This window comes from Trichoderma ghanense (genome assembly GCF_004382785.1).
Source record: "Trichoderma ghanense strain CCMA-1212 chromosome Unknown scaffold_3, whole genome shotgun sequence".
Taxonomy (NCBI): Eukaryota; Fungi; Ascomycota; class Sordariomycetes; order Hypocreales; family Hypocreaceae; genus Trichoderma; species Trichoderma ghanense.
Window position 1 is genome coordinate 1,281,721 of NW_027395666.1, and position 20,423 is coordinate 1,302,143.

General features: G+C 54.6%; 7 protein-coding genes across 7 annotated transcripts; 3 read left to right on the top strand and 4 right to left on the bottom strand.

The window, feature by feature from the left end:
• Positions 1-9: 9 nt before the first annotated feature.
• CCMA1212_003735 (uncharacterized protein) lies at positions 10-1,592 on the bottom strand (the record flags this gene model as incomplete). The annotated part of the gene is made up of 3 exons (XM_073701070.1): positions 10-1,101; positions 1,167-1,376; positions 1,425-1,592. 3 exons carry the CDS (start codon positions 1,590-1,592, stop codon positions 10-12), a joined length of 1,470 nt encoding a protein of 489 aa, XP_073560633.1.
• Positions 1,593-2,304: 712 nt separating this feature from the next.
• On the bottom strand, positions 2,305-2,859 carry CCMA1212_003736 (uncharacterized protein; the record flags this gene model as incomplete). The annotated part of the gene is made up of 1 exon (XM_073701071.1): positions 2,305-2,859. One exon carries the CDS (start codon positions 2,857-2,859, stop codon positions 2,305-2,307), a length of 555 nt encoding a protein of 184 aa, XP_073560632.1.
• Positions 2,860-3,554: 695 nt separating this feature from the next.
• CCMA1212_003737 (Chromatin remodeling factor mit1) lies at positions 3,555-11,269 on the bottom strand (the record flags this gene model as incomplete). Its single annotated transcript, XM_073701072.1, has 8 exons — positions 3,555-3,685; positions 3,738-4,107; positions 4,354-4,957; positions 5,662-6,259; positions 6,360-6,501; positions 6,574-8,199; positions 8,269-10,290; positions 10,676-11,269. The coding sequence occupies 8 exons, from the start codon at positions 11,267-11,269 to the stop codon at positions 3,555-3,557; spliced, it is 6,087 nt and encodes a 2,028-aa protein (XP_073560631.1).
• Positions 11,270-11,894: 625 nt separating this feature from the next.
• CCMA1212_003738 (rRNA methyltransferase 1) lies at positions 11,895-13,829 on the top strand (the record flags this gene model as incomplete). The annotated part of the gene is made up of 1 exon (XM_073701073.1): positions 11,895-13,829. The coding sequence occupies one exon, from the start codon at positions 11,895-11,897 to the stop codon at positions 13,827-13,829; it is 1,935 nt and encodes a 644-aa protein (XP_073560103.1).
• A 516-nt stretch (positions 13,830-14,345) lies between these two features.
• On the top strand, positions 14,346-15,770 carry CCMA1212_003739 (uncharacterized protein; the record flags this gene model as incomplete). Its single annotated transcript, XM_073701074.1, has 3 exons — positions 14,346-14,910; positions 14,963-15,068; positions 15,167-15,770. The coding sequence occupies 3 exons, from the start codon at positions 14,346-14,348 to the stop codon at positions 15,768-15,770; spliced, it is 1,275 nt and encodes a 424-aa protein (XP_073560102.1).
• Positions 15,771-16,416: 646 nt separating this feature from the next.
• CCMA1212_003740 (uncharacterized protein) lies at positions 16,417-17,124 on the top strand (the record flags this gene model as incomplete). Its single annotated transcript, XM_073701075.1, has 1 exon — positions 16,417-17,124. One exon carries the CDS (start codon positions 16,417-16,419, stop codon positions 17,122-17,124), a length of 708 nt encoding a protein of 235 aa, XP_073560768.1.
• A 630-nt stretch (positions 17,125-17,754) lies between these two features.
• Positions 17,755-18,350, bottom strand: CCMA1212_003741 (uncharacterized protein; the record flags this gene model as incomplete). Its single annotated transcript, XM_073701076.1, has 3 exons — positions 17,755-17,835; positions 17,905-18,113; positions 18,230-18,350. The coding sequence occupies 3 exons, from the start codon at positions 18,348-18,350 to the stop codon at positions 17,755-17,757; spliced, it is 411 nt and encodes a 136-aa protein (XP_073560769.1).
• Between the last annotated feature and the right edge of the window lie 2,073 nt (positions 18,351-20,423).

Here is a 20,423-nt window from a genome sequence, read left to right on the forward strand (position 1 = left end):
TAACGTATCCTAGACACTGCCCAACACACCCGTCATCAGATCCTCGTCTTCTACATTCATGTCGAAGCCGACCCCGGCATCCGCAGTGTCCTTGTCCATCCGCTTCTGTTCACGGAGCACGTGTCGTGCGTACTCCTTTGTCGTGCCGAGCCGCTCGTTTGTCGCCCGATATTGTTTCGTCAGTGCCTCGATGCTCGCATGACAACGGGCCACCTCGGCTGCGAATTCGGCTTCCGTCATCGAATTGTATTCCTCGTGAAACGTTAGATAGCTCTCGCCAGCCGTGGACCCGATCTGGAGCTCGCCCTTGAGCATTCCAGACTCAATCATCTCGCTGATCAGCATGAGAACTTCCCCGTCATCCTTGAGTGTCTCGGCGGTGATGGCACTCAGAGTCGTCTCTCGGATCTGGGAAATGGAGACTTGGTGGTATATTCGGCGGAGATTGATAACCTGCCACTTCTGATACGAGACCAACACCTCTTCAAGCAGGCTCAGGTTCTGATCCTCTTCCCAGACGGCTCGTCGTTTCTCGAATTCTTCCTTGAGTGCTGCTGCACCATCAGTAGGGAATAACGACGCGATATTGTTGTAGGCTTCGCTGAGCCCATTGTAAATTGACCTTGTTGAACTGGTGATGTAGGAAGGCAGATTTGGGGGCTTTCCGTCTCTCAGCACTCCTACCAATAGCCACTTCTTGTAGCATTCGGCCATGATCTTGCTCACTCCCTTGTCCTTGGCGGGATGCCCAATGACTCTCTCGAGCGCCAATTGTGCCTTGGGCCAGTCTCTTCTTGAAATGTACGCCATGGCTTGGAGAAAGTGGTATTCGAGAACGGAGGTGCTCTTGACGGTATCTGTCAGGCCAGCTGCGGGTATATAATTCTGAGGCTGAAGTGCCGTATCGTTGAGCTCAAGGCGCGTAGAAGCTGAAGGCCGCACATAGTAAAGGATATCGGCATCAAGGACCTTGAGGGCGGGCTCAATGCAGTTGGCATCGTAGGCCAGCTTCGCCATGTTTAAATGTGTTGATGTAAAGACAGATCCGCTCGGGTCGATTCGAAGGATCGCGTTGGAAAGCAGTTCCACTGCAACTTTGGGCTATTTCTCTTGTCAGCAGCTGCTGGAGAAGCAGACGCATTTTCGAGCTGCACGAGCTCTCGTACCGTATAAAAGTTGCTGAGATCATCCAGCAGGGATTTGAACAGAGGCCCAACATATCTGATTTGTACCGGATCAAACCGTAAGAGAAACCGCAGAGCCTCGTCTAGTATCAACTCGCGCGGAGTCGCCGCTGGAGTCGGACCGCGGAGCAGGATATCGATGATGGCGAGGTGGCCGATGGTGTTGGTGGAGGAATCTACCAGCTGAACATTCTTGTCAGAGTTGCAAGTTGAAACATGGGTTCGTGGGGGGCTGCATACCTGAATGGCTTCCAACGGCTGCTGCAGGATCACGGCTCGTGCCGCAGGCGGCAGGTTTGTTGTTACTGATGCCGCATAGCTTTTGGCGGCCGTATCGAAAGCCTTGGCTGATGGATAGGCCTTGACGTCTGGGTTGAAAGTATGGAAGATGCTCTTGAGCAAGTCCATGGTGGATGAGCTTCGTTGACCGGCTGAGGCTGAATCGCGAAGAAGGAGAGTTGTGGGAGAAAGGCAGCTCGAGTGGCCGCTGTGAAGGATGGTCTGTCTAGCTGCTGACGGTCCCTCGTTTGCTAATCGTCATGCTCGGAGGAAGAGGAGATTCTCAACAGATGAATGTCAGCTTTGTTGCGGCCAGTTCAGCGTGCCTGGATATGTGCAGTAGATTCCGAAGTCTTGATTTGGGCAGCTTTGAAGATGCGGACGAGAGGGCTGGAGGTACGAAGTATGTCACGGAGCTGCGATGGTGGGGGAAGCAGCTCCAGGTGGCGGCGTTTAGCCGCGATAAGATAAGGGAGCTGGTGTCTGCCAGATGAAGAGCAGAGACACCAAGATGCAAATGTTTCCTTCCCATGAGGTGAGAAGAATGAAAAAGACAGCAGACTCGGTAAATACTGGTCTTGCTTCATGGCTGCATACATTTAGCTCTGAGACCAGTCGTGTGGCGGTGCTTCCTGCAAGAGGAGAGTCGATGAACGACTTGGGCTTCCAACTCTGAAGTCACCATCACGAGATGCACTCCCTCATGTGTTTGCATCTGCCTATGGATAGGCATGGGCTGGGAAATCGAGTACAGACTACCGTTGACAGACCATAGGTAGATAGGCACAACATGTTGTAGAGCTCCCATTGCCTCAGACACCTATCCAGCACTTGGTCCTCACTACTCTAGACTGGGCATCTCCTCAACCAGCTTCGTCCCGTTGACCGTCGGCAACTCTGCATCCACCAGCACAAAGAACCCTCTCGCGGGCTCCGTCGCGCTGTTGTTCTTCCAAGAATGCAGCGTCCCCCGCTGCACAAGAATGTCTCCCCGCCTCAGCACCGTCGTCTCGCCGCTGCCCATGACCAGCTGCACCTCGCCTTCCATCATGACGCCAAAGTCGACCGTCGCCGTCCTGTGCATGGGGGCCTCGGCGCCGGGGAGGAAATCGACGATCCGCAGCACGGTGCCGCCGCGGATGCTGAGGCCCACGTTGTGCGGGAGGCGGTCTTGGTATGCTGCGAGGTCTTGGTCGTTGTCGAGGATGGCGGGAGATGAGTCCAGGGAGTAGCCGAGACAGAAGTGCATCCCGCTGGGGGTGATGCCGGGGGGATACTGGGAGAGGGTCTTGTTGATGATGGGGTTGCCGTCTGCGTCGTGCCCGGTGATGACTCTTCGTAGAGGCGGTAGGTAGACTGAGGCCGGAGTGGAAGCTGGTTCAGTGGTAGAACTCATGGCGGAGGGGACAGTGATTGGTGGTCTTTGGACTTGGATATGGAGGCTTGGTGTCGCCGCCAGAGACGAGCGACATGACAATCGGGCCTATATATACTCCGGAGCTGCCTTGATATGCCTCATGAATCTCATAGCGGAGTTGTCAGTTGACGGCGATTTGAGAGTAATCAATGTCTCCTACTCCATATAAGCTTACAACAGTAACATCTCCGACAACCCAAACATGGTTCACGGCGTTCCGATGTCGTCATGGCATCTGTCAGACAAACCTGGCATCAGCCTTCACACCAGTCATTCATTAGACTCTCGTTAGCTGGTTGAAGATGACCTCCGCGCGGTTCGGTAGAGGTTGTGGCGCTTAAGTGAGAGGCTATACATGACGTTAAAACGCAGCGCGAGAGTTGCCCAAATACGCTTATACGGAGATAATACTTCATCTTCAGTTACTGTCCCGACTTCAAGATTCTATGCTCATATGTTTACCCTCGAACCCCTTCTATCCGATTTAACCCCCATGATCTTACTATAATTCTCCTGCGTCTAGCTGCTGCCGTGAAGTCGTCCAACCCTAACCCATATATCGTTGACCCAGTATCCTCTCTCCATGTTGCGACAAGTGTTTCTTCCTCGTTCATCCCGCATCCAAGATCCTTCGAGGCATAATGACTCACTGCGGCCTCGCCACATCATACGCCTTACTTCCATTTCCCTTGCCCCAGGAGGTCCTGGTCCGAGGGCGGCTTGTTAGGCGGCCCAATGGGACCCCAAACAAATTGAGCAACACGGCTCTTCGTCGCCTGAGATGGCTGAGTCTCTGGATAGTCCCCTTCGCGTCAATATCACCTTGGAAAGGAAAGTGAACCGTCGAGTCAACGTACCACGCTTCTTGTCCGGCACCATCGCACCCAAAGAATCCATCGAAGCAGAAACTCTGGCCGCCCTCCGCGTCTGCCATGCAAAGTCGCTAGGAGACGACGTCTCCGTAGGCGAAGTCTCCGAGCTGGAATTCTCATGGGACGCCACCCACATGCTGCTGCTGAGCTCTTCCTGCTGCTTCTTGTACCAGGCGGGCAGGCCCTGGAAGAGGCCGAGGGCTTTCTGCGAGGGCTCGTCCAGGGGCATCTCGTGCTTGAATTTGCAGCCCGTCTGGGTGAAGGCGCATCGTCCCTCGTGGATCCACATGTCGCAGTATACCTTGCTTCTCTTTGATGTCGAGGGGCTTGTGGCGAGGATGCGGTCGATTTGGTTCTGGGGGAAGATGTGAGTTTCTTGGGAACAACCGGGGCTCATGAACGATGGGAGTATTGGATGGGGAGGGTGTGGAGGATGGGGGAGGTGAATCTGCAACTCACCTGGACGAGATCCGATGGATGTCGAGGCCCATGGATTTGGCACGCCTGGGAGTCTCAGCTTCCTCTTTTCTCTCCCTCCCTTTCAGAAGAGAATTCTCTCTCTCTTTTCCATCTTTTCTGAACAGTAGAGAAATGAGCTTACCTTGACGGTGACGGTCTGGCTCATATCCGCCATCCCTCTGGGCGGAACGCCTCTCAGCGGCGGCAAGACAACCATTCCTCGCCTCTCGGGTTCCCTCGGCGGGATCTCGTTCAGCGCGGGCAGCATATCGGCCGGAACAAGTCTGGTCAGCTCGCCGTTGCCCCGGTTCAAGTAGTACGCATACCCGTCGTTGAAAACGCCAGGTCCTGCCAGTGCGGTGACCCCCCTTCTGTCGGCTTGGACCATGCTTGATGGGACATGAGCTGCTGCACTCGTCTGGGGACACGGAGGGGACCGCATGAAGACATTCCCATCGGGGCAGAGGATCCGCCAGTTTTGGGAGGAGAGGCCTCGTGAAGGAGGAGCAGCAGTACTGAAACTCAGCTGCTGCTGTTGCTGTTGAGAGGTTGGATAGGCCACGAGTTGTTGTCCGGTGGCATCTCGACCGTTTTGACCGAAGCCCTGGATTAGGTAGCCGCTCAAGGTTGGGTGATGGCTGAAGCCCATCTGCCGTTCCATGGCAGCCTCGCCGGAGCAGTCTCGGAGGTGAGTTGAGAGGGCTGGTGGCTCGGGGGACCACGGCATGCAAGATGTGCTTGCCGGCCTTGAGCTGAGTCCACGCGAACGATCCATTCTTTGGAGGAAATGAGGTGCAAACGGCGGCAAGTTGGACGGGAGACGGGAGTATGAGGAATATAGATGGCAACGCTACGAGATACTGCAAAACAAAGAGTCAAGTATGTATAGAAGGCGAGAGCAGGAGAGAAATGTTGTTTGTGGGCGTCCAAGATAGAAGGTGAAGCTTTTGTGGCAAATGGGAGGAAGTTGGGGGTCAATATCAACAAATGGGAGACTACATGCAGCCTCAACGTCAAGCTGCTGCTTCACCGACATGAGCCCAACGGTCAAGGCTGTGGTCCTCGTCCGTTTGTATTCTCACCCCTGCTTAATATTGAGTCAAAGCTCGGCTGGTTGCAGAGAAGTCTCCGGTGTCTGCTGGCATCTGGTCCGCTGGCTGTACAAGTCAGAAGGTCAGCCATCGTTTGACCAGATCAACTTGACGCGTTTTCCACGTCTTTCTCATTCCCTTAGGATCTGCCTGGCCGTCCACCCTATCAAGCATCGTCTCTCTCCCTCTCTGCGTCTGTATATACATGTGTATGTGATAAGCTATGTCATTATCAAAAACTGTATCCTTGTCTTTGTTTTGGAAATTAATAGAGTCGTCAAGTCATGATCTATTCCTCTTTTCCACCGTGCCTATTACTGAAGAAAAATTTGGGGGGCCAAGGGAAAAAGAAAAATCACCTCTGCCGAATCCCGTTCTGCATGTGCACTTGACCTAATCTGTGGAACAGAGCGGCTATGTGTCGCTCTTTCATCGCCGTTGAGTACTTTGAATGATGGACAACGTCCAGCGCGAGACGTATCTGCGCCTCAGACGTCAGGAAGGAGATGTACTCGTACCCGGTCGGTGCTTGGCCGGGCGGTGGATACGGGTACTGAGTTGGCGGTTGTGCTTGAGGCGGTGGCCGACCGCCGTTGTTCAAGTAGTGTTGGTAGTGTTGAAGGGTCTCCTGGCGTCTAGCACTGTCAAAGCCCTTCTTGTAGACCAACGCAGGGCCAGGCGACTGTTGTGTTGCTCGGGATCGGGCGTGGGAGCCGTCGGTGGGCGTTCCGGCGAATCCATTGGCAGTCTGCGTTGACCTAGCAGGCCTGCCCCTTTTACGGGCCGTTGGCACATCGGCTTTCCATGCCGGTCCCGTTGCGGTCGGATGAGCTTGGGTTGGAATTGGGGTTGAGTTGCCGGGCGTTGAGCTGGGCGTCTGCTCTTTGGGGAACGCGATGCCGTGCTGCTGTCTTCTTTTGGCCTCCTTCATGGCTAATACCTCCGCTGCTGTTTCGACTGCGGTTCATGATTAGCCTTGCTGCCTTTCAAATCGCGTCTCTGAGAGCGATCCGTGCTTAGGGTTCTCATGTGCGAAGAGGGTGATCTGCATGCTTACCTGTTGATGAGGGGTCCATCTCGTCCTCGGATTCCTCAGGCGCATTGCCCATCTCAAAGTCATCGGAGGAGTCTGAAGAGTCGCCACCGACATCGCCCAGCACCGCAAAGGGATCAGTACCCTTTGCTCCATAGTTGACAGCCTAGAAGACGCAAATTGTTAGCAAAGAGTCCCCCCAAACCGATTGCTGTATCGACGGGTCAAAGTATCATACCATCCGACGTCTCGCCCCACGCCCGAGTACTTCCTTGCTCGCCTCGGCTTCTCGTCGGGCTTCCTCCTCTCTCTGAGCAAGAATCTGGTCCCAGACGCTGGAACCAATGGGTTCTGGAGCTTGCTCTTCGGTGGGATCCGCCGTCTCTTCGAATCCAAGCTTGTCATTTGACCATACGCGGGCATAGGTAAACTGGCCTTCGGCAGAGTTATCATCCACAGCTGCGGATTTCTCCACCTGAGAGCGATCCAAGAGCTTGTCCACAGAGGCAGAGTCATAGTGAATGGCAGTCTTTTGGTAGCCCTCGTCGAACAAGGCTTGAGCACCATGCTTCAGAATCGATTCCAGGTCAGCCCCCTCGAGTTCATCGTCATCCATGCTCTCAATAAGGGCATGATCCAGCGCCATCTTCTTGCGCCCAATTTCCATGATTCGCTCCTCCACCGAATCCTTGGTCATGAGCTGGAAGCACAAAACTTTGTTCTTTTGGCCAATTCGGTGAGCACGGGACAGTGCCTGAATGTCTTGGTGAGGGTTGAAGTCTGGATCCATAATGATCACGGTGTCTGCCGTCGCCAGATTGATTCCAACGCCACCAGCCCTCGTCGACAGCAAAAAGGCAAAGAGCTCAGAGCCTGGCTCGTTAAAGGCGTCGATACGTCGCTGCTTCTCCAGACTCGAGATGGACCCGTCTAGACGACGAAATCCGTAGCCCATTCCATTCAGAAAGTCTTCGACAATGTCAAGCTGCTGCAGAAACTGGCTGAATATGAGGACGCGGTGACCCCGCTCCTTCAACTTGGGTAGCATAATCTCCAATAAAAGAAGCTTCGCCGACGCCTCTACCAAGTTGCGGTGAACTACCTCAGGATCGTGATGACGCTCTTCAATCGCTTCGGAATACATGAAAGGATGGCATAAGCATTTGCGCAGCTGCATCAGAATGTTGTTTAAGCTGCCGCGGTCCTTGGCATTCATCTTGCTGTTCGCAAACACAGCTCGAATGAGCTGGGGATTCTTCGCCATGATGCTCTTCGACAGCTTCTCCTGGATGACCGTCATGGTGACTGGAAGGATAATCTGCGCCATGGGGGGGAGGAATTTGAGGACACCGAGCTTTGTCCTTCGCAAGAAGTACGGACGGATTTTCTCGTGCAGCTTGGGAAGGTTATCCTTGTCCAGAACTGCATACTCTTCGTCCAATTTTTCTGCATTTTGCTTCTCATCGATGAATTGCAACAGATTGAAGAGCTCCCTCTTGTTGTTCTGCAGCGGCGTGCCAGTCAACAATAGTCGAAATGGTATCTTCATGGCCCTCAAAGCAGTGTAGAGAAGGTTTTGATCGTTCTTCAGTCGCTGACCTTCGTCAACGACCAGTCCTTTCCAGCTAACGGACTTGAAGAGGGCAGATGTCCTTGGGTCTTGCGCCGAGTCATACGACATGATGACCACTTGAGCCTTCATGTCTGTTGAGCCGTCGGGGAATAGTTCGTATTTATAGGCGAGTTCCTGAGGTTCCTTGCCTCCATGATAGGCGACTACTCTGATGCCTGGAGCCCACTGCTTGAATTCTCGACGCCAGTTGGAACAGGTAGCATTGGGTACGACAATGAGGAATGGCCAGCACTTTGGAAGGAAAGAATCAGAAAGGAAATGCGTTTAGCAAAGGAGACATACGGGGGTTAATTCACTTACCTTCGGCGCGTCCAGTACTAGTGAGGTTACAAGACCGACGACCTGAACCGTCTTGCCCAATCCCATTTCGTCCGCCAGAACAATGCTTCGATTTTGGTGATAATTCTGCAGAAGCCAATTGAGGCCTTCTATTTGATAGCCCATGAGCTTCCCTCGGGTGAGGCCAGAGGGTTGCGTGTCGACTTCGACAAATGGAGAATTCTTGTAGAGCTTGATGCGTTCTTTCATCTTGTTGGCGGATCCGGGTTCGAAGTGCTTCCCCTCAATGTATTCGCGGTACGCTTCCACAAAGGCGCTGTAGACCCGAGGGTTGTCTGGGGTAGGGGGAGAGTCCCATACGACATCGTCATAGCCAAGACCGTGGAACTTGACGAGGATCTTCTTGACCTGGGAAATGTTGGCAAGGTCATCGGCCTTTGATCTGCCCATTGAACTTGATCTGTCCATTTTGGCTTTGAAGATAATGTCCGGGGTGATGAACTCGTCTGGAATAGCCTCTTCGCTGGTGAACTTCAGGAGGTCCTGCTCAAGCGCGCGTTTGGCAAAAGAGGTGCGCATGGCTCCCGCAGAGACACCAAACACCCAGGCTCCAGGGGCCCAGGAGCAGTGTCTGTACGACATGTCTTGCCATTTGATCAGATATTCTCTGTCATCTTCGCTGACATCTCCGTACGCTGGGCGCTCGTCCTCTTGGGGGACAGGCCGCCACGCTATCAGCCGATGTATCTTGCCTTTGGCAGAGCTGCAATCGGTACACCGCCAGTCAACCGAATACTCCTTGAGCCGTTCAGATTTGACGTCCGTCTCAATCGCGTCGGTGCCGGTAGAAGGCAGATGCTCCACATGCCACCCACGGTGACACATTGAGCAGCGGAAAAGGACATTGTCGGAGTTGTTGATGAGCTCAGGCGGGACTGGGGTCACAGGATCGACGCCGCCGTTCTCTGCGCGCAGCTTTTCCTCCTGACGAGCCGTCTTCTTCTGGGAAAAGGGGTTACAGGATCGGCCGTCTTTCTTGCACTGCTGGCAGGCGCTGTGGCGGGGCGCACTGCTGTCTTTCTTGGAGTAGATGTTGAGACAGAATCTGCATTGCAGCACAAAGTCGTCCTCTCCCACCTTGGTCGCCAAATGCTCGCGATTGCTTCGATACCCGATACAGTTCTTATGGTACGCTAGGCAACACCCTTGGCAGTAGAGCAGCTGGCCACGCTGCCTTGAGCCGCCACAGGTATGGCACGATTGCATATGCACGGATCCAAAATCTGAGTCTGGGGCGACTGGTTGGAAAACCTCCCTGACAGAAATGACCTTGGGCACGCCGGCCGGCTTATCGTCGACCACGTAGAATGAGTCGTCGTCGTCGTCCATGAAGGCGTCGTCCTGCATATTGGTGCGATTGCGCGTAGCCCTTGCAGATCGTCGAGGCTGTTCAAATTCTATATCAGAGTCTCCCGACTTTTTGCGGGCTCGCTTGGCATTCTCTCCTTTCTGCTTCTTCAGTCGACGAGAGCGCTGCACGGCTCGCGAGGGCCGGCCCTTCTTCAGCGCGAGGTCAGACACGACGGGCAGGAAATTGTCCTCTTCCGACGACTGGTGAGCCTCCAGCGCCAACTCATCCTGCTCCAGGTCAACGACACTCGCGTTGAACGACATGCTGGTGAGCTTCATCTGCGTCGATGTCCGCTTCCGCAGCCGTCGCGCCGGTTGGCTGGTCTCGGTCAGGGCATCGTCGTCCTCGCCCTCAGAATGAATGGAGCCGCCAGCGTAGCTCGGACGGCGACTAGCCTCGCGCGAGCGTAAGACGCGACTTGGACGTGATGGACGCTTGCGAGTCAAGATTATGTCATCATCTTCGTCGTCCACGTCTCCGGTGTTGACAATGATGGTGTTCGGCTCGGGCTCCCACTCCTCGTCGGGGGCGTGTTTTCGCTTGCGGTCGCCGCCCGCCATGTTCAGGTTCTCTTGATAGTGGAGGAGTGCCTCTTCGCCGTTGATATACTGGACAAGATCGGCGAGATCAAGCTTCAATCGAGTCAATAAGAGATCATAATGGAGGACTCAAAGACACTGGCAACGGAAGAGAGAGATGCAACAAGCATGTGGATGATCATGTGGCGGGCAAGGGTCTATTGGGCAATGGAGAAAAAATGTGGGAAAGGGTAGCTGCTGTGCGAGGGGAGCGGTGACTTTTTTATAACAGCGAGCATTGGCCGAGAGGAGCCTCAGGTGAGAAGAAAGTGAGGGACCAAAAACAGGGTGATACGATGTGCGGCACAAAAATTGAGAGGATGATGCCGCTAGCGGGAGAGCCTCTCAATCAAAGGGCCTGGACAATAGGACAATTGGGGAGATGCATGGACGAAAGACTTGTGCGAGTGTGCATGTGCAGAGCTGTTCGAGGACGTACCGATTCGACTCTTCCATCAGTGAATTCAACGTCGTACTGCTGCACATCTTGGCCCAGATCAGAAATTCCCGTGATATACTCGACGACAGTGCTATATACGACTGAGTATTCGCTCTTTTCCTCCTCGGACAGAGCTGGGATTGCGACTTCGAATCGCACTGTCGGCGGAAGCACGAGGACTTCGTCTCGCAACATATCAATATCGGAGTCGATCGGAGTCGAGCCTTCGGATGTCGATTTCGTGCGGATTCGAAGAAGCTCATCGTCGGTATCCTCAACCTTAACAGCGGCTACCTCGGAGTCTGCGTCTCCGTCTGCGTCTGCGCCTGCTTCACCCCCAGCGTCTATGTCTCCCGCTGCATCCTCCTCGTCCTCAGCATCTGCTTCTCTTTCTGCATCGACCTTGCTTTCTGCGACGGCATCGTCGGTTACTCCTCCGTCCAAGTTCCCTTCTCCATGTATCGCTGCTTGTAACAGAGCAAGATCGGCCAGGTCGCCCATGTCGTTCACGTTGGGGAATGAGAGGTCAAGCGAGGGCATGCCATTGTCGACATTTTCGTCGCCCGGCTGATCAATGCCTTCAAAGATGCTCATCTCATCCATCTGCACTCTTCTCGTCAGCACAGGCTGCTTCTTCTGTGGCAACAGGGAGTTGATGCGACAGCTCGCGGCAAGCTGCCCCTAAAGCGAACGATGGGAGTCGCACCTCGTCAGATCAAGCATCCCAACGCTATCGGGACGCATCAGCAGAAGCTACAAGACACAAAAACAGTGCCATAGAGCAGGAAATCGTGGGATATTCGTGGAATATCGAATCGGGCGCAATCTGTGTCGCATTCACTTGTCGACCTCTGGACGCGGGCCCATATCTGACCGAATAAGTCGTCTGCTCGGAGCGCGTTGAAAATAATGCTGAGATAGGCTTAGCAGCATGTGAAGAAGATTGCTTAGTCACTATACATGAGGTACTTCGATTTGCTCAATGTCGCCATATATCTAACATGTATCCCAAGCTGAGGGTGGAATTCCTAGGACACCTGTTGCCACACTCACCGCCTTTGTCATGACCCCTTGTCAGGACCCCGCCAGATCCGGCAGAAAAAAATAATCTGGGACACCTGCACGCGAAACTGGAGGTTTACTAAATAAGTGCCGGTATAAGATCGTCTCTTCCTGAAGAGTTTGGAATGAGCATCAATCAGTCGCTCCCTTTCCAAGAATGATATCTCTTGGGCAGCTGAGAGCTAATGGCTTCTCTCGCCAGCTATACAATAGCCTGAATAGGCCAGGTGTCTATCCTCTACAAATAACACGACCTGCTACCCTCTCGGCCATTCACAGAGGGGTCCGGCGATCTGAGAAAGTCCAATACGGAGATCAAGACAGAGGCCGGGACTCAGAAGGCAGAGGTAGAAATGGTGGTCTGACCCGAAGAGCGCTTGATGGCGCTTCCTCACCTCGACAACAGCAGAAGCTGCGCAAAAAGCTTGGTCGCAAGGCGGCAGAGGACGAGGAGGAGGAATCCGCCAAAGAGACAAGGCGTAAACGCTTCCTCAATCCGGACTCGAGCTACGGGAAGAAGAGCTTGGTGTATCAGCTCAAGCATGGAGCCTTCAAGGATCAGGCTGCTTCTCTTGTGAAAGAGCCGGTTCGTCCACTGCCTTATCAGAGACTGGCAACCCGGCCCCGACGCAGCACGGAAGCATCTCAGTTTGCGGATGAGCGTTCAGAAAGGTCTCGCCATTCTACAGGGCGCTCATTTGGACGCGCTTCCAATCGCAGAAATGATTCCCAAGCTTCGCAGTCTACGGAAGACCGTTCAGAAAGGTCTCGATACTCTGGGGGCCGTTCATTCGGGCGTACCGCCAGCCGCAGGGATGATATCCAAGCTTCCGAGATTCCGGAACAGCGTTCGGAAAGGTTTCGCTATTCCGGGAGGCCCTCGTTCGAGCGTACCTCCGATCACAGAGACGATATCCAAGGTGAGATGGACAGACGGCGACAGTCTTTCGGTCGTTCAGGTGAGCGCCCGGTTGGTCGCAAAGACGATGTCTACGATGATGTGGAAACGCCAGAGCCTCGTGAGCGAAGAAATCAGATGATGGCCATGAACATCAAGTACACGACTGCCGCCTCCCAATTTCTCTACGGCAAGTCTGTGGTAAAAGCAGCACTCGAGCAGGGAAGGCGAAAGCTATACAAACTCTTCATTTACGGAGGCGAGAATCGAAAAGACTCCAAGGACAATGCTATCATCACGAGGCTGGCAGAGAGACGGGGTGTCCCGATTACCATCATTCCGAATGAAGACCAGCGGTTAATGGACAAGATGAGCATGGGCCGACCACACAATGGCTTCGTTCTTGAGACATCGCCTCTGCCTCGACTGCCCGTGAAATCGCTTGGGAGGCTCGAAGAAACGCTAGGAAAGCTGGGCTTTCACGTGGAACTGGACCACCAGTCAAGAGAGGAAGAGGCGATCAACGGACACGACACGTTCATCCCGCGCAAGAACAATAATGTGCCCAAACCCTTTGTTCTTTTGCTCAACGAGATCCTGGACCCGGGCAACCTTGGAGGCATCCTTCGAACAGCCAGCTACCTTGGCGTGGATGCAGTGGGCATCACAAATCGCAGCTCATCCACACTCACTCCGGTCGTGCTCAAGTCAGCAGCCGGCGCCGTGGAGGAAATCACCATTTTCAGCGTTGACTCGCCCGTCAGCTTCATAGAGGAGTCTCGGAAACACGGATGGAGGACATATGCCGCCGTAGCGCCGCCTGACCCCAAACTGGCGCAGAGACACGGCGACAAGTTCATTTCGACGGCGACGGTTGAGGCAGAGCAGCCACTGTCGAAACATCCATCCATACTGGTTCTGGGAAACGAGGGCCACGGCCTGTCGAAGCCGATCAAAGTGGCAGCCGATTACGAGCTCTCAGTGCCGTACTTTGCGAGCAACAGCTGCGTGGACAGTTTGAACGTCAGCGTCGCTGCTGGCTTGCTGTGTCATGCCTTTGTGAGGGCGCCGCCTATTGTAAAGCCGACGACGCCGACGCCGACGACGCCAAAACTTGAGGAGGAGGCTTCAACCGAAGACAAGTGTGCGACTGAAAAGGAAGAAAGTCAAGACGGGAAAGAGACACTATTCTGAAAGGATATAATGATGGGATATGAAATGCATAGTAAACAATACGGCGAGGTGTAAGATTACAAGGTATATTAGCGATTAATCACCAAGACATTGCGCCCTCTGCAGGGTTGCGTGCGCGTCACTTACTGAGAAGGGCTGAACTGCATGTGAGCAATGATTTATTTGAGATGTTAGCCAGCAAATTATGGTATTGCCATTGTAGCTTCATTCATGCCATCCTGCAGTAATTCGAGTCTATTGTTGTTGTCCGTCTGCGGCTTGGACGTTGGCCCACACAGGGGTGCAGGCTAAGCTCGTTACCCCAGCCACCAGCTTGTTTGTATTCAAACTTGTCTGGTGCTGGCTAGCATCGCCAGCTCACGGGTGATCCTTCGAGCACGGCCAAGAGAGGAATCGCAATTCTCGGTGTGGTCCTGTTACTTAACATCAATTGCAGCGCCTTCAGCACTTGTGTGACACCATTCATTGGCATTACGGGCTTCCACGACTCTCAAAGGCGCTGACCGCCCCCCCGCGATGACAACCCTTCACAAAATGCTTCTCCTACCAGCAGCCCTCCTCGCCCTCGTGTCAGAGGTGGCAGCAGAGCAACCTGTGGCCACGGCCATCAAGAAGCAGTTGCCCAATCCAAACGAAAAGTTGTTTCCCGATCACCTCGCCTTCGAAGCACTTCCTCAGTTGACCTCTTACGGGCCTGCGAATCTGTGGCTCGATGACGACGACGAAGATTCCTCCCTCAACTCCACGAAGCGCTATCGCCCGACCTTCTCGAACCACTTTCACCACTCAGAAGAGAACCTGCTTCGACGCGCGGCAAATGTGTTGGGACTTCTCCAGAACCGAGCAGCATGCCCTAGCGGAATGGAGAGCTGTTCCAGCATTGGCGCAGATAATAAGTGCTGTCCGGACGGGACGTACTGCACCGACGTGTCGGACTCAGATGCCGGACAGGTTGCGTGCTGCCCTGACGGAGCCACGTGCGGAGGAGGAATCGCCAATTGCCCCTCGGATGCCGTGAGCTGCCCAGCGGATCTCGGTGGCGGCTGCTGCATCCCTGGATACGTCTGCTTGGGCATAGGATGTAGGTGAAGATGAGAGGCTACGCCCAGCGTCCATCAGCTGTGATCTTCAAGCTCACAAGACGACATGCAGGCGTTCCAAGCGCTTCAGCAAGCGCTATGCCCACACCGACCGCATCGCCTTCGAGTGCCTCCCAGGCGCACTCAAGCGTCCCTACAGGTAATTGGAATCCGTTGAGCGTGATCGTGACTGACAATCACCGACGCTCCTCTCCCTCCTTCGGCCATACCTTACCTTTCACATGCAGACACTGACAGTACCTCGACTGCCTCAGCCTCTGGGGCCACCGGAGCACCGCCATGGCGGCCCACGGACGTGACTTCCACCTCTGCCTCGGTCTCGTCTTCGTCTTCGTCTTCCGTCTCCTCCACCGCCTTCTCCTCCACCCCGTCGGCTCCTCCCCGATCTACGACCCGGTCGGGCGAGACCCAGACCGGCTGCCCCACCGGCTTCTACGGCTGCCTGGCCACTCACGGAGGTGGTTGCTGCCGCACCGACCGCGATTGCCAGACTCTCTCCTGCCCGGCGCCGTCGACCACCATTGCCTCCCATGGCGTGACTGTCGTTGTCCCGGCAAATGACGTGCCGACCGCCACTGCCTCGGACGAGTGTGCCAGCGGCTGGTTCCTCTGCGGAAAGGACGCAGGAGCGGTTGCCGGCTGCTGTCCCAGCGGCTACAAGTGCGGCACAGCGAGCTGCTTCACCTCCTCGGCATCCGAGACCAACTCGTTGCAGAAGCAGCAGCCAGAGCCCGAGGCTCCGAACAAGAGCGCAGCTGCCGGCTCGATGCGCTGCAGCCACTGGCTGGCGCTGGGCGGCGTTGCGGGATCTCTCTTTCTTCTTTCGGGGCACATGTGGTAAGGGAGGAGGTTCCAGATCCATTTGCGTAATGACGGAACGGACAATAATAGACACTTGCGGCGTTGAGCGCGGGAGATGCAGACTGGGTTTTCTTTTCTCTTGCTTCCAGGTCCGTGATGACTTGACGAGCCAAGGATCTGTTGGCACAATGGCGGGACGACTCCTTCATGTAGATACGATTCACCAACATAGACGCGCAGGAGACTCAGATAACGAATGGCATGACCACCCGAGTACCTTCCATGCTTGACAGCTCACAGGAGCCTGCTTCCTCCATCGACGGGTCGAGACGCAGCACCTGCTTCCTCCGTGGACTGCCGACTTCCTCCATTGCCAGGCGACTTCCGCCGTTGCCAGACTCCTTCCGCCGGAACGTCGCCAACGAGGACGCAACTGCTCAATTGCCTCGCCTCCGCGAGGGAAGAACGCCAAACTCTGTTCCAGGACGAGGAAGGAGCCAGATGACCCTCTGGGTATATAAAGCCCGCGTCTCCCCCGAATTTCATCTTCTTCTCTTCCACCTCGTCCATCACAGCATTCATTCATCGCTCAGCTTCTTTGCTCACATACATTATTTTTCTTTTTTTTGAAGGCCACATCTTCGTCACATCCAGCACCACAGCTTCTACCGTCAGCCATATTCATCATGAAGTTCCTCGCTACCACCGTTCTCGCTGCCGCCGCGGCTTTCATGTCCGTCGCCTCTGCTTCTTCCTTCGACCTCGGTGGGAAGACCCTCAGCGAGGTGCTCTTCAGCGATGACGACGAGTACGACGATTTTCCCTGCGTCGAGATCATCTTCCGCGACAACACATGCCAATTCGACGATGACCGCCGATTCTCCGCCGCCTACCTTAGCGCCCGCTCCGAGTGCGTTTGCGGCGGCGATGGCCTCGATGATTTCCTCGACTGCCAGCGGTGCCTGTTGGACCACGGCTTCGGCCGCGAAGTCCGAGACCTCTGGCGCAGAATCTTCGCCGTTATTCGACAGTTGGCCTGCGATGACGACCGCCGACTGGCCATCTCTCAGGATGCTCCGGTACCGACCGCTCCCACTCCCTCCATCATTACCATCACCGTTTCTGATCCCAATCAGGTCGTTCCCCCCGCCACTGTGAGCGTGAGCGCGACCGGTGCCGGCCCTTCACCAACCGGGCTTCAGAAGTCTAGTGATGAGGACGCTGCCACTGTCCCGACCGCTTCGCCCGCATCCGATTCGACCATTTTCAACGATTTGCTGCGCGAGTCCCCAGATGTCGACGTTGCCTCCGACAGATCTGCTGCCGTTTCGACGTTCTCGAGTTCCGGAATGGCTTTGGTCTTTGCTGGCGGCATCATCTTGGGCTTGCTGTGAAGGAGACGAGTTGGCATGGGCGGGTGGTTGAGATCCTGGTAGGGGCTTGGGGAGAGGAGGAGTGGTTTCCCGCGAGTATCATTAGCCATGGAGTATGATCAATACAACCTCAAATGCCCACCAAAGACTTTGCCCACTTTGATGCGTGATGAGTGCTGTGACGATTTCCACCTTTTTCGTCTTGTCTCTTGTGTGTGATCTATGCGAGCTCGAATCCTTTCTCTTGTGCAGGATGAATGACTTTGGGGCTGTCTTGACCAGAGTTGCAAGTCGTGGTTCCCCGTGTGTGATGCTCCAGAGTTGCAGGTTGCGTTTCCCCATGTGTGATGCATATAAGCTTCGTTGCCCTTCCTCCTCTTGATTTCTTGTTTGTGGCGCTGCATGCGCGACTGGGCAAAGCACAATTACGGCATGTCGTTGAGTCCACGATATTGCGAGACTGACAATTGGTCAAGAGAATTATCGACTGGTTGGGAAGTTGAGCAGCGAACAGTCGTACAATGCTGATGAGTCCATTGACGATGCGAGACGGACGGTTTGTTACACGAAACATTGTTTGACATTATTTATTGTTTGAGCTAGTACGGCCTGAGCACATCAACACATGATCCTCCTTCTCTCCCTTGTCGTCTACTGAGGCATGAACTCGAAAGGCTTGGCGAGCTTCTCCTGGCAGAAAGGCAGCTTGCCAGCGGTCCAGATTTCGGTGTCCTACATAGAACGGGTTAGATGCAAAATCTCCTGGAGAGAATTTGTAGGCAGGTTGGTGAGGCGACTGACAGGCTTCAGCTTCTTCTTAATCTCGGTATCGAGAGTGCCGGCCTTGAGGGCAATGATCTCGGGAGCAGCATCGGGGTCGTGGGCGATGGGAGAGCCGCACTCGGAGCAGAAGAGGCGGTGGACGGCGTTTCCGGAGGCGGCGGTGCCGGTCCACTTCTTGACAGGGCCGTTGATGGTGAGGGAGGCCTTGGGGACGACGGCGACGAGAGCTGTAGAGGGAACCGGTTTGATTAGTCCAATTCAACGTCACCTCAGGGATAACTCGAAACTGCAGGGAGTGATTCGAGACTGGGAGGGGAGAGGGAGCTGGGAGGCGTGTGCGTACAGTAGGTTGAGCCGGACTGGCGCTGGCAGTCGTCGCAGTGGTCGTAGCCGGTGAGGAGGGGGGCGTCGACGTCGGCCGTGTAGGTGACGGCCTTGCACAGGCAGTGTCCGGTGAGAGGCATGGTGTTTTGAGCTTGTGGTGTTGATTCTATATGGGTAGAATTGCGGTTAGAGGGTCAAATCCAAGCTTGGGAGAGAGGAATTGCAAAGATGTTGCCAAAATGGAAGCACGGAACAGGATATAGCTTTTTATAAAGAGATAGCTATTGGAGCTTCACGCGTGGAAATGGGACGGGATTGGCGGGGTAACACAAAGATGGAGGCGTACCAAGGGCGGGAGTTCAGCTTCGGCGGGGTTGGACGAGGGCCACGGCGGCGGCAATGACGTGGGATTGCGCTGGAAGTTTGTGGATGCGGAGCGCTGTCGCTTCGAGTATGGTAGGAATTCGAGATACCAATGGCTTGGGAGAGAGAGAGGAATCGACAGCTCTTTATATCCTCAGTCAAGAGGAGTATCTCTTCAGTGACCTCATCCCGGGAGCATCGTAGCAGACAAAGTATTTCGACCCATGGCGTCAGCTCGTCCGATTGTCCGAACCGAAGGCTTCTCTGCGTCGTCTCGTCGAAAGCTTCTCATTGCCAGCATCAGGGCAAAGAAGCATCAGGACGCTAACTCCCTGTCCCATTGCCGTAGAGCGCTCGCTATTGGCCTCGACTATTTGTCATGGGGTTGATTTTGGGGCGAAAAAGTGGCTCCGGACTAATCGATGCGGCAAGCATGTCGAGCAGTGAGAAGAATTTGGAATGGGCTGCAGGCGTGCAGCTCTGTTCTGGACGCATCATGAGGGTATGGGCCCGCCGCCGCCGATACGACGGAGGGTTCTTCCCAAGGCCGAAATTTGCCCAGTCGGATTGCTGCCATAACCTAGTCCAACTGCTTTGTCGACACCGTCGATGGGAGTTTGCGGTAACTCGTGTATCAGTAAGATGCTGACGCCCCCGGGCTTTCGGCAATCAGAAACTCAAATCATTTCTGCGGGACCGTGCCTGATCCTTGCTGATATGTCTCGGTCTTGATGTTCTATGTTCTGACATGATAGGGAAACATACAGTCCGCTTCCCGGACCGCATCTACCGAGGCCGGCACGTCGAAATCCTAGGAGAAGCGAGAAGAAGCGTTGATAGCCAAAGAGGGAGGCAAAGAGGGGGCAATCTGAGCAGTCAGCAGCATCCGCAAATGACATGGAACAATTCTTCCCGCTGGTTGAACAGTTCTGTATAGTCAGCTTGCAACCCTTAGGTGCGCGAATGAGCAGTTGATCTTCTGCGAAAGTTGCTGCATCTAAACCCCCCCATGCGACGCTAAGATTGCCCGAAGAGAACACCATCAGCATAGCGCTGCCGAGCCGGGATTCCTTCACGAAGTGCTGCAAAACGAGCGCATGCATGAGGGATTACCTCAAAAGGCTTCGAACGCTGAGGGTCGTCCGACCCAACCGAAACTGCCCAAGCCGTCGGGCGTATAGCCCCTTGAGCCCCTGCGGGTCGACATTGTATCCCGATGGATTGGCTCGAAACGCGGTGCATAACCATCGGCTCACCCAAAGGCGATGATGTCCTCTCGGAATGCTCTCAATAGCATTTGAAGTTGATGCATCGGTGCAGCTTTCCGCCACATTGCCTGATTGGCCTCGAGGCCATGCGGCTCATTGACCACGGAAACTGGACGTGTGAAGTCCGTATCTTCACGATCGTTTCCTTTGAGATGAGACCGTCGCTTGTGATGAGGCGAACGTTCCGTCGTTCCTCACTGGATGTCCACTTGACCCGAGTGTCACAAAACACAGTTTTGACAATTCTTCGGCGTATTCGCGAAAATTGGCGGAAAATAGGCTCCAAGTTTCTTCGAGTATCAGCAGCGTACTTGCGAGAAGTATCTCTGAATGGCTCGTATCAGCATAGAGCATGTAGCTCTAGACGAGTGACTGGTCACAACGACCAGACCAAGGATGTTCCTTCGCGAAGATGAGTGGGCAGCATCCTGCTTGATACCTATTGGCCCAAAATGCGTCCTGTTCAATAACTTCATCCGGAAAGGAGTCAGTGTTATGCCGTCAGAAGGCGGCCAAAGCAATCTGTGCCCAGAATCGAAAGGCAAACCGGCACTGGGCGATTGTCGATATCAGAAGCTTCCG